This window comes from Grammomys surdaster, unplaced genomic scaffold (genome assembly GCF_004785775.1).
Source record: "Grammomys surdaster isolate TR1022 unplaced genomic scaffold, NIH_TR_1.0 126118, whole genome shotgun sequence".
Lineage (NCBI taxonomy): Eukaryota > Metazoa > Chordata > Mammalia > Rodentia > Muridae > Grammomys > Grammomys surdaster.
In genome coordinates this window covers 6,822,839-6,835,578 of record NW_021620926.1, presented here as the reverse complement: position 1 = coordinate 6,835,578, position 12,740 = coordinate 6,822,839, and the positions used below count along the sequence as shown (strand labels likewise).

At 48.6% G+C, this 12,740-nt stretch overlaps 1 protein-coding gene across 2 annotated transcripts in view; it reads left to right on the top strand.

Moving 5' to 3' along the window:
* Runx1 (RUNX family transcription factor 1) overlaps positions 1-12,740 on the top strand; it is a 224,832-nt gene that overhangs the window by 180,834 nt on the left and 31,258 nt on the right. The window contains exon 6 of one of the 2 annotated variants that reach the window (XM_028756340.1): positions 2,029-2,220. The exons of the other annotated variant lie outside the window; for it this stretch is intronic. Within the exon in view, the coding sequence (XP_028612173.1) occupies positions 2,029-2,220 (192 nt within the window). The remainder of the gene's footprint in view (positions 1-2,028; positions 2,221-12,740) is intronic. 2 annotated transcript variants of the gene reach the window in all.

Genomic DNA, 12,740 nt, shown 5'->3' with positions numbered 1-12,740 from the left:
TGCCACTGGGCGCCTCAGGAATGTGAGACTGAAACGCAGACAAAGCCTGCTGGAAGCCCTTGCTGGCCCACATTCTTTCTGAGACCATACAGCTAGCCAGAGTCATGTTTCCTACCTTCCTCTTCCTTGACTGGCATGAGACCACGGTAGACACTTAAAAGGGGCCGCATCATGCTTTAAATGGTTTTAGACCTCGGGTTGTTAAGGAGTGGGACTGGGTCGCAAAGAAAAGAGGAGGGAGGAAGCAAAGGGGGCTGCACACCGAATTACTGTACTAAGAGTGAGGTAGAAGGTTCTAGAAAAAGAAGTTTCAGTGCTTCTGCTGGTAAAGGCTGAAGGGGGTGGCTCAAGGACTTGGCCTCTTTTGTCCATAGAGCTTTAAATATTCGGGGTGTAAGAGGCCTCTCCCAGGTGCACCGGCCGAGCCTGCGTGACTCAGGGTGTTTGTGTTTGAGTCTAGTGTTGTGAGCTCTGAGTGACAGTCCAGATTTGCCGTGGCGATACGTGGAAAGAGGGAGCGCTGCATGTGAACTACGCAAATATTATGCTTAAGAGGGTTTTTTTTCCCTACATTTGGAGCCAAACAGGTCTTGTCAGTGATAAAAATCACTGCAATATAGTGGGCCCTTTTTCTTGCCTGGAATCTGAGACCGTGTCGGTGTGCCAAGGAGGCCCCGTAGCAGGAAGAAATTGCAAGCCGCGGGGATTTGAAACCATAACACGACTTCTACGACTTGCTTTTATAATTGTAGCAATTGGGAGGTGGTGGGCGGGGGTGGGGGGATGGTAGGTAGCCTTGCGCCTACCCCTGTGCTGGGGGAATGGTAACCAGGGTCCTCTGTGTAGCTCTGGGTTAGGATGGGGTACCAGGAACAGCATTTCTATGGCCAGTGGCTTCCCCTGTCGTTGTCAGGTTGTGTAACCATTGACAGGAGAATGGTTGTGGCTCAGTCAAGGGTTCTAGTCAAACAAACTTTAAGGACTAGGAGAAAGCAGTAAGTTGGCCTCTTAAAAGGAGGAATGGACCTCCCAAGTCCACTGTGACTGTGTCCCTATGGGGGAGGCTGGCCTCCGCTACAATCTCTAGTTACATGACACTTTGAAAGGGATGAGGAGAAAAAAACCGGAGGCCCAGCCCTCCGGCCTGGCCCATGTGGATGACCTTGCTTGCTGTTTCCTGGTAATAGGGACACCTACCACCCTTACAAGACATCTGCCCACCTTTGCTTTCATTCCCAAGGCCCTGGGAAAACTCAGCAGACCAGCTGGCCACTCCCTCTGGGCTCCCAAGGGCCTGGCCTACTAGAAATATTGGAACAGACCCAGGCTGCACCTTTCTGCCTACTTCCTCCTAGGGATACACCCAGGGAGTGGGCTTCAGGGAAGAAAGGATGCTCCCAGGGAGCCTGTATGAAGGAGGAAGGGGCCTGGGTGTGTGCGGGCTGAGAGGGATGCCCTGTGCCTGCCTGCCTGTAACAGGAAGTCTCACTCCTAGGCTGTGGGTTTGCAGCTGCACCCAATTTCCTGTTGAAGGGACATGCTCCTAAGTTCCAGGGTCCACTCTGGTACCTCTCAGACCTGCTGCTCAGGTTTTCAGGAAGGCAGGGCATTCTTGACCCCGGGAGGGCACCTTTCTTGGCTGCCACAGCTCTGTTCTCAGCCTGAGGCCCACAGCCAACAAGCAACGGGCTTCTTCCCCGGGCCACCATTGGCAGTTCCTCTCTCTAGTGTCTCTCGTTCTGCCCACCTGAGGGATGCGCAGAGAGCTCTGGGCACCAAGTCCCAGACCGAGGCAACACCCAGTAGCCAGTGGGATGAAGGAACCTCAGTTGGCCATGGGAAGGATAACCTTGGTTCCCACAGGTAGCCAGCCCAAGGGGCAATGTCCAACAAGCTCACCTTGGGGGTGAAGGGAGAGGGCGGGGAAAGATAAGAAAAGCCCCCTCCACAACACATTTTCTGATCTCTTCCCTCCCTCCTTCCCTGCCTCCCTCTCCTCCTCCCTTCCCCTCCCGGTCCCTATAATAGGACATCGGCAGAAACTAGATGATCAGACCAAGCCCGGGAGTTTGTCCTTTTCCGAGCGGCTCAGTGAACTGGAGCAGCTGCGGCGCACGGCCATGAGGGTCAGCCCGCACCACCCAGCCCCCACGCCCAACCCTCGGGCCTCCTTGAACCACTCCACTGCCTTTAACCCTCAGCCTCAAAGTCAGATGCAGGGTAAGTACTCCATGGAGCCCACTACCCTCTGTTTTTTGCTGGAGTCCCAGGCTCGGAGCTCTCCCAGGCTGCCAGGCCTTCCTCTGGGAGCTCCAAGGGAACTGCCAAAACCCACAGCATCCGCTGGGAGCTTATGAGAAAAGCACTGTTCCATCTTGGGAGTATCTCTACTCTGAGAAGTGTGGTTGCTGAGTGTGGGAGGGAACCACGGCTGTGGACTCCATGTGTGTGCATGGGAACACATGCCTGTCTCTCTTGGTACCTTGGAGAGTCAGTTCCAGGTATCCAACTCCACAGGAGCTCAAGTACATTATAAAGCATGTCCTAGTACTTGTCTAGGCCTGTGGACATCGTCCTGGAGACTGTAGTCCGTTCCTCAATGGCGGCTAGCATCTAACACGCTAGAGATGCTGTGTTAACAATCACTAAATTATATTATTTAGGGAACAGTGACAAAGATGCATTTCAATATGTGTACATTCAAAAAGCTGTATCATCAACCCATCTTTGGTTCAATGTTTAGCTATAGAGCCTACGGATACCAAGAGCCATCTGCATATACACAGACGAGAGGTTTTGTAAGACTTAGTTTCTGCTCTGTTGTTTTCTTACCTGCCCATTCATCTTGAAGGCGCAAAACACACAATTGCTTGAATGTATGTATGTATGTATGTATGTATGTATGTATAAACACATACACATACAAATAAGATTTCATGTTGTCTGCATTTAATATCTGTTCTTTTCAAAATACAAAGAAGGAGGCATGCATGTGTATGTATGTGGTGCGGGCTGTGTCGAGCATAGTATTTTCAGATCAGCCGTGTGAGTTCTGTTCACTCGGTGGGCCAGTCACCAGCTGCAACGCACTGTAAGATGCAATAACTGCACATACCCTCTGTGCCAAGTTAGATAATATCCACAGTGCATATCCGCAGTAGGACTGCTGACGTCCGAGGCTGTTTGCTCAGTGATACCATTGTAATAACTGAAAGGCAGTTTTCTCTGTGCCAAGTGGGACACAGCTGTACGTATGACATGCTTACAGCCATATTCCTTCTGCAGAGATGCAGGCCTGGGCAACTCCAGTGAAAAGATGAGCAGCCCATATGGAGAAAGGGAGAAAGGGGTAGAGGTACGGCAGCAGGAGTTCTGCCCTTAGAAAGCAAAGATTACTTTCCTCTGAGCTCCTCACGGGACATCCAGGCAGCATCTACTTGATAAGGTTTTATCTGAGCAAGGTTTTATGGCTGTCTCTGGGGAGAAACACATTCAAGGCTCATAAAAGCCCACATTTTCCAGGGTGTAATATAGAAAGCCTACGCCCCCAGACATGGTGATATGGTCCAGTTATCACAGCACTTGCAAGATGGAGACAGCAGAATCAAGAGTTCAAGGCCAGCCATGGCTACCTAGCCAGCTTGAGGCCAACCTGAGATACATGAGGTACCATGTCGGCATATCATAGCTATATGAACAGAACAAGAATTGAGCTTTCTTCCTAGGTGTGTTTTAAAAAAGGCCACACCAAAATCCTTAGATTTTTTGGGGGTGTTTAATAGTGACAAATAAATCACTCAAAATACCCACAGTAATTTTCCAAGGATCCCACAGTGTGGCACCGTGGTGAACTGAGGCAAATGACACTTTAAATGAGATGCATGGGATATGGGGGGAAGGAGAATGAAATGTCCAAGGGCATTTTCTGCCTTCTCTTTACCATCACCTAAGTTCACACATGTTTTCTCCGGGATCCCATGTGTACAAACCAAAGAGAAGGCTGTCCCCTTGACCTCTTGTGGCTGCCATGAGCACCTGTCCAGCTGAGAATAAGGTTTGCCTTTTACTTATGAGCAGTCAAGCCAAAACTGGTAAGCATTTTAAAAGTGAGCACAAAATCATACAGGAGCAAATTCAGAGGGTCGTCTCTGCCTGCCTTGTGAACCTGGACTGCTTCTGTTTGCTATTGTGTATGCCTAGTCCCTGGAAACTGCAGAGGGTGGGTGAGAGGAGCTCAGGAGAGGCCTGGGCCTTTGGAACTGCCCACCTGTGCACAGATGCATCCTGTCACGGACAGGTGGCTGGTCATCTGAGGCTCTCCAGAGCACTGAACTTGCTCTTCGAGTATGCCAGGGGCTTGAGTGGTACTCTGAGAAAATGTGTGAACTATACTGTGGATGTTTTATTCTCTCCAGTATATGAATTTGATATGCAGGGATTTACTTGCCCTCAGGCAGACACACAGTTTCAACCAGGGGTCAGCATGTAAAACTGCTTTTGCTTTCTTGTGTTCTCTCTCCCACCTGCCCTGTGTTTCTCTCCCCTCTCCTTCCTCTTTCCCCTCCCCCCTCTTCCATCTCTCTCTTTTTTTTCTTATAAGAAAATGCTATTTTATGCAAATTCTAGTTTTGAGTAGACCCTTGGATTTTTGGTCCCCCTTGAAATGTAAACATTAACAGGGATAATGTGACAGACAAGTTCTTCACGTTGTTCCTGGCGTTAAAGCCGCCCTAGTCCATGCATGCCTTTTTAAGGCGGGAATTTAAGTCATGCACAATGGGCTCGTGGCTCTCTGAAATGGCAATCACAGTTTTAAGAAAACTATCCCATAAGTAGCCAAGGTGGGGTTTCCTCAATACTGCAGAGACAGAGGAATGATGTTCAGCTTTACAGAGGTGTCAGTCACTGCTGGAGCCGGGGGTCTGTGGCAAAGCAGGAGATTACAGACTGGAGCCACCCCTTGGCTCTGCCAGCAGAGGATCATGGGTATAGACTATCACATTTCCTTATCTTACCAAATAGACACCTCGAGTGATCTGCATTGGGGTTCAGATGGAGAGGGGGGCAGTTGCCATGTCACCAAGCCACTGTTTATTTGTTGAGGTTTTAACTTTAAAACAGCCGAGGTTAATTTCCACTTCCTACTCGAGCGAGTCTTAAAGTGGAACAGCAAGCCGTTTTGTCATGGCTGCATGTTTACGCAAGTCAGTACACCATTGTTGTTAACTCCTGCCAAATTTCAGGGCTTTTCTCCGTTCCTTTTACAGCAGGGGATGTGGCAGATTGCAGAGTTCTGGATTAGCGAGGCCTGGTCCCTCACACTTCCCTCTCAGGGACAGCTCTGAGCAATATAAATAGGTCATTTTAGGTCTTGGGCTCTGATTTCCCAGTGAACCATCATGAAGGTGGTATGACTTCTGCCTTTCTGGGGGGATGTGGATGAGGTGTAAAGATACTGATACGGAAATCCTTCAGACCACATAAGTACGCTAAGCCTCTTGCCATAAAGTTTAACTTTCCTTGGATTCATTGTGATGAATCTGGGCGTAGCTCAGACTTCGAGGGCTACACTATTCTTTTCTCTAGGTAATCTTGTGGTGTGGCTTTTAGACAGATACACAGAATTCTCAGCTCAGAAGTTAAACATCTTCCATCACTTCCAGCATTTTTAAATGCATTTTAAATTTGACTTGATGTCAAATCCAGACCTCTCTGAAGGTACCGGCAGCAAGGTGGTGTGGAGGGATACACTTGTGCTCCTGGCTCAGGGACTGGTGCGCTACTGGGCCAACAGGCACGGTGAGGTGTTGGGCTAGCCACTCGTGTAGAAGACTCGGACTGAATGAATTCAGTTGTAATGAGAGATTGATGCTGCTGTCGTTGATAATAGCATCAGGCTCTGGGTTGGGTGTCTTGCTAAGTCATATTTTGGGGTACTTAATCTTTAAAGATGTGGAGAAAAGAAAGCCTATCAGAATACTGAAATTCTGAGCATGCCCTAAAGGGGACAATGGGGTAAGAGGACTTCCAGCAACTCTTTGCTTTCTTGGGGTAACTGCCCCTACATGTATGAGTCTCTCTCCTGTGGCCTTTTACAACTAAAGCCTTCTTCCCAAGTACCATGTGATCAACCTCAATGAGACCAGCGGCCCCATCTAAAGTCCCATGTGGTGAGGAAGGCCACATGCTCTCAGGTGGCCCCCAGATTTTCAGTTTTCTAATGGATTGTCTTAGGCTCCTTCCAAGTCTCTTTGGAAAAGTTATATTCGCTAGTGAGATTCTTAGAGGTAGGGTTACCATGGCAGTCCAATTCTCTCCACCCACAGGATATACAAAGGGAAGGGAGCATTTCCACCTTCCAGAGTAAGGAGCAAACTCCTGCATCCAGAGAGCCAGGCCACAAGAGGATGTGAAAACTTCTTGTCCTGCCCACCACCAACACTCACTATAGCACATAGCTCACTACAGTGCACACATGTGTCTGTCTGTCTGTCTGTCTGTCTGTCTCTCTGCCGTTCTGTGTCATCCCCTGCCCCCAGTCACATACACCTTTAAAGCCAGTATGAGATGGGCCTCTGATTTCCTAGGTAAACCTTTGAATGGCCGTTTCACGCACACACAGTACAATACTAAAAATCAACCCATGCAATTTCCTTATAACACAAAGTAACTTTCCCTTCAAAATAACTCCTGTCTGTGGCAGGTACTGAACCGGAAGAGCTGCAGCACTGGAGTTGTACACGAACAACATGCCAGAATCAGATGTTTCCACAATAAGCAGGGAAGTGGGGAGGGAAAGGGGGAAAGAAGTAGAGGAGAGAAAACCCTGAAAGAAGAGTGCAGAGTACAGAGATCCTGTCACGTGGTGTGTGCTGCCCCGCCCCTATCACGTGGTATGCGCTCCCTCCTCTCACCTAACAGTGAGAAAGCAGAAGAAGTTCAAGTTCATAGAAAGAGAAGCACTTCGAGGCGGCACTGAGGATGCCCCACCATGTGCTTATATATTCTTAGCAACACAAACTCTACAGCTAAAGAAAGTATAAAAGTGCAGGCTATAGAACTGTACTATAGACATTCAGGAGAAGAGAAAGATGAGTAGGAGGGAGAAAGAGCCAGCAGGCCTTGGTGTTCTCTCTGTCTGGGTCCCTCATCTCTTGAGCACGAGGTGCTAACATAACCCGCCACCTTAAGGATGGGCACAGGTGCCAGCACCATGGTCCCTAAAGCAGAGCAGTGTGCACGACCTTGGTGTATTATGTATTGACCTTGCCCCCAAATACTTAATCAGCCCTTCAAAGAATCACTTACCACTTAAACTGACACCACCTTTGTAACCCAAAACCACAGTTTAATAGGACCTGGTTTCCAAATTGTTTCATGATTGTTGCTCAAAGAGGTCTGCCCATATTCTCAGGATTCTGTTAGTCCCTTGTGGACACTTTTCTGATTAAAAGGGAAAGTCATTTAAAATGGAGTTTGGTCTCTATGATCAAATTGTCCTTCTCTGGGCTTCTGAGGTTTCGAACATCTCCCTGAGAATAATGACTCTGGAGACCACACACAGGTGCATTAAAACGTGTCCTCGGGACCTTACAGTGCGGTCATTTGTGTGCTTACTGAACGGTGACCTTAAATAGTAGAGGCTTCGAAAGGCACCAGTCTTTAGCGGCTAAGAAAAAAGAGTACAGCCACAAACTGGCCCAAACTTCCTATTGTATATACTCTTAGGACATTTAGCAAGAATTTTAACCTCTTAAAGCCTCTGTCTTCCCATCTGCAAACTGGGATTGGTAATTGTTCTTGTCAGAATGTCCTCGGTGAGCAGTCACTGTTAACAACTCTGGTCGACAAAACAAATTTGACTGATTTTTCTGTGGCTGACACAACGTACAGACCACAGATTTAGTGACAAAACAACGAGAATTTATTCTCTCAAAATTGGAGGCTACAAGTCCCAACATTAAGGTGACATGATATGGCTCTCCCACTGAAGGCCCAAGAGAAGGGCCCTTCTAATCCTTACCAGATCCAGGCACTCATTGGCCCATGGCTACATCCCTCCCTTCCCCCCTTCTATTTTGACATTCTCTCTTCTCTCCTCTCTCTTCTTCCCTCTCTCCCCTCTCTCCCCTCTCTCCCCTGCCCCCTCTCCCCTCTCTCCTCTCCCCTCTCTCTCCTCTCTCCCCCCATCCCCCTCTCTTCTCTCTCTCTCTCTCTCTCTCTCTCTCTCTCTCTCTCTCTCTCCTTAAAAGGTCACATGCCACCCTATCTAGATCCAGGTTACTCACGCCAGTGTCAGGCCCCTCACTTTGCTATGTGTGTAAAAGACTGGTCCTTTTGCAAATGAGATCCTAGTCACAATCTAACAGTCAGAATATGGCCTTCCTGCTGCCACTGTTCAGTGCCCTAGATCAAAACCAAGATACTGATGTCATCAGAACATTAGCCAGTAGGTCCTGGTTCGTCCAGTGAGAACTTTCCCATCTGTCTGTCCCTCAGAGTAGACCTAGTGTCCAGGTAAATGTGAGTTCATACACGTGTGTCCCTGTCTTGTCATCTGGACTTTGGCATCTCAGCTCTTCATTGGCCAGGGCCATGTCATGATTCTTCTATTCCCCCGAACAGAGAGTAGAATTTCTTTTTTCTGGACAAGATCAGCTAATTCCCAGAGTTTCTAGAGCACCTATACAGATGGAGCCAAACAGTCAACGGTGGTGGAAAAGGGAGGCTTCCATCTCCCAGCCTCAGCCCCACCCCAATATCTAAGGTGTAAAGTCAGATCAGAACACAGGAGGCCTGGATCCTCCAAAATCCTGTGGCCACATAGATAAGCAGCAAGCAGAGAAACAAAAATTGCCCTGAAGACCAAAGCCAGACAGTTGGGAAGGACTCAAGAATTTGACCTCCCAGACCAGAGGCAGGCATGTAGTTTTGAAGCACCAAGGGGCATTAGCACAGAGCATTGTTAACCAGATTCCCATTCTAAAAGGACAATGGTTTGCTTTGGGCCCCTCATAATGCCAAGCCACAAATCACTTACAGAGAGCCTTTCAAGTCTAGAGGAGTAAGAGAATTTTTAACAGCTGTGAAACTTTATCAAAGTTTACTAGAGGGAACTGTGTCAAGCTGAAAGGGCCCTGGGCCACCTAGGAGTTCTCCCAGTGGTAGGCTTTGTAAGTGCATCTCCAAAGGCTTCACCACTGTCTTGTCTTGTCTCTCTCTGGCTCCCAGGACACCCCATCCTAACTCTGGGGGACTATGGACTAAGGATATCCCTTATCTTCCAGACAACAGCCACCTAGTGCCTGGTGTCTGCCCTGTTTCCACACTTCTTGGCCCCACAGTAGACTCTATATTAATGTTAAACAATTGGCTGCAGAGCCTCAGAACAGCCAATTGTTGTGGAGATTAAAGGCAGGGATCGCAGAAAGCCTGCAAAGGCACTGTTTACTGACAAGCCTCCTCGCATCTCTCCACAGAGTTTCCTCCCATAATCCCTTTCTGGCAGGACATTTTATGTGTCAATGCCGGGCGATTCGGTTACCAGCCACAGTCAATATGACAAACTAATAAGGAGAAGAATAGAATAGAACTCACCCTGAAAACAAACACGGATCAGTCATGTGTACGCTCTGCCTCTCTGTGCATGCCTGAGAACAGAGCAAGGGAGAACTGGGGCTGGGACCATGCTGTTTCCTTGTTCAGTTGATTTCTGTAACCAGGTGATGGAGGGTCTTCAGGCTGAGTCCTAGCTGGCCTTGGCTCCTTTGAGCTGTGCTTACCGTTTTATAAGTAGAGCCCTTTAAGAGCAAATGGAACCATGTTTCCAGTGCTAGAATGAGCCACCAGGCCACTGGTAGGAGAGGCTGGCCAGAGGGGACCCTTTCCTCTGACTCAGGTCGCAAGGTCGCAGTACCTGGGCATCCTCATTGCTCAGTGCCTCCCTCTGGCACATGCAAGACTTAGATTAGAACCTTCCAGATGTATTTGTAAGATTTGAACCATCACTGTCTAATTCTGATCTCCATGGATTATAACCTTATAGTTTTAGAAGGGTGGCGTCTTAGTTAGCGTTTTACTGCTGTGAACAGACACCATGACCAGTGCAAGTCTTATAAGGACAACATTTAATTGAAACCAGCTTACAGGTTCAGAGGGTCAGTCCATTGTCATCAAGGTGGGAACATGGCAGCATCCAGGCAGGCATGGTGCAGGCAGAGCTGAGGGTTCTGCATCTTCATCTGAAGGCTACTAGCAGAAAACTGACTTCCAGGCAGCTAGGATGAGGGTCTTAAAGCCCACGCCCACAGTGACACACCTACTCCAACAAAGCCACACCTTCTAATAGTGCCACTGCCTCAGCCAAGCATATACAATCCATCACAGGTGGGTATTCATTTTAAACACAACACTCCAGCCCTTTCCTCTAAGAGGGAATCACGTGGGTGGAATCTCTCTGCCATATCAGATGGATAGACACATTCCATATTATCCAACAACTGTGGGATGGCATTGGAGGACACCAAGTCTGTCTCTGGTTCCTTCATGCCCTATCTTAATTCTCACACAGTCTCACTTGTTAAGTCACTGAATTTGGGGTTCCAAATGTAACACAGTTAAACTTATCACGACTTGAGCACTGTGGTGACTCCCAATCCTGGGGGTGTGGCAGAGGATGTAGGTAGAACCATGCTGCTCTGGAATGAAGAGACACTGTTGATGGACTAAAGTAGAACTTCCCTAGAGAAGGAAGGCCTGTGAACTGGTGTGCTCGTGGGTGCACTGACTCACCCATGAGGGCTGTCTCCAGCTTCATGGCAGGAGTGGTCTTCTCCCCATAAGTCAGATCTGAGGCTCAGAGCTTTTGCTGTTTTCTCTCCGCACACTTTGAAGGGCTGCTTCAGTGGCTTTGAGAGAACATCTTGAGACCAGAAGGGGCCGAGAACTAAAGAGACTGCATGTCTTAGAGTTACTGCTCATACAACGGGAGCAAACACGGTGGCTTTATGAAGTCTCCTGGGATGACCGCGAGGCTGCGGTCTCTCTCCTTCCATTAGCACATCTCTCTGCACGTATCAGATGGCAAATTACAGAATGATAAGGTTATTAAAATATCTGTAAAAGTCAGCCCAGGCTCAAGGGCTTCACTTGGCCTTTCTGCCTGTTCTGTGGTTTATTTACACCTCTCAAGGTCAGCTCACCGTCATCTGTATTTTGCGGTAAGCCACCCACTCCACAGACCAACCGAAACTGCCCACATTTGAGGATATGCTTCCATTGGTTTTCCAGAAAGGCCAGTATCTTAAGAGCGAGCCCAGAGCTCTTCAGACCTGATCCTACCTTCTCTCCCACCCCTGATTTAAACACTTCAGGGTAGGTCTGTGATCGTGTCTGCAGCTGGATTTTTTACCGGAGTAGCTGAGGCAAGAAAGACTATCCTACTGATGCCGTCAGGTTCACACAGTCACCAAAGGCAGCTACAAGCCATTATAGCTTATGTTGATGGAATGGATTGCGAGTGGCCTGGTGACGTCACAGACAGAGGAAATACCCTCTAGAAGGTTCAGTTCGGCTGCTCCTTCCTTTTCATATTTCCTGACAATCCCCACCCCTTGATGCATACATCTTTCTGGGGTGGGATGCATATGGGTGGGCACACACACACATGTACATGTGAAAGTCGGAGGACAGCCTCAGGCGTAGGAGGATGGCCCCAAGGGTCATCCTCAAATAACTGCCACATTTGCTTGAGACAGGGCCTCTTGTTAGTCTTGAGCTTTGCCGAGGTTAGACTACAAGACCAGCCAACTCCTGAAGTCCCCTGTCTGTATCTCTCGTCTCACTATAACCCTTGAGGTTACCACCATGTGCCACCGCACCCTACTCTTTATGTTCTTGGGATGAAACTGAGGGCCTCATACTTGTGAGGGAAGCACTCCACTGACTGAATCTCCCCATGCCTGGCACTGTTCGCTCCAGTCTCCTAGGCCTCGTTGTATTGCAAATGGTCCACTGCTTGGTCCTAAACATTTTGTAATCCTGGACACAGCATGTTGAAGGAATGACCGTCACCCTTAATGCTCTCAGGGAAACTGACAGCGAGACCCCAGAGCCCCCAACCCTGCTGCTTCTGATTGGCAGACTTTTTTGGGGGGGAGCAGGGCGTGGAGTGATACTTTTTGCTGTGTGATCAAGCTTAGAGAAGCTCCAAGCCACCATATGTTGCTAAATGAGAGAAGTCATTGCCCAGGCATGGGTCTGTCTAATTGAATATGATTTTCCATAAATTACAAAGCAGGAGCTTAAAATTGGATTTGAATAGCCAGTTCAGGTGGAAGGGGAAGGAAACCTTGTTATTCTTGTTCCTGTGGCTTTTCCCGATTTCCCCATTGGATTCCTTCACGCCTTGGGGGAGGGTAGACTCAGCGGAGGGCCTCCAAGAGTACCTCTTGTCATCATACTTTCTCCCTGCCCAGTCATGGCTTCCTCTAAGGCAGACTCCAGAGCCTGGAGATGGCAGGGCAAAAGGGCAAATCTCCTGCCATCCATCCCATCACCTGGCACAGCACTAATCTTCACACCTGGTCATCAGAGGGGCTCCAGGATAAAGCCTGGGGTCTCCTAGAAAAGCCTAATACATTAGGACAGCCTAATGCCGATCCATAATGCTTTGGGATTCAAACCCCACTTTATCCACTTCCTAGTTACAGGAGGTCCCTGTGCCACACTGTTGCCATCTG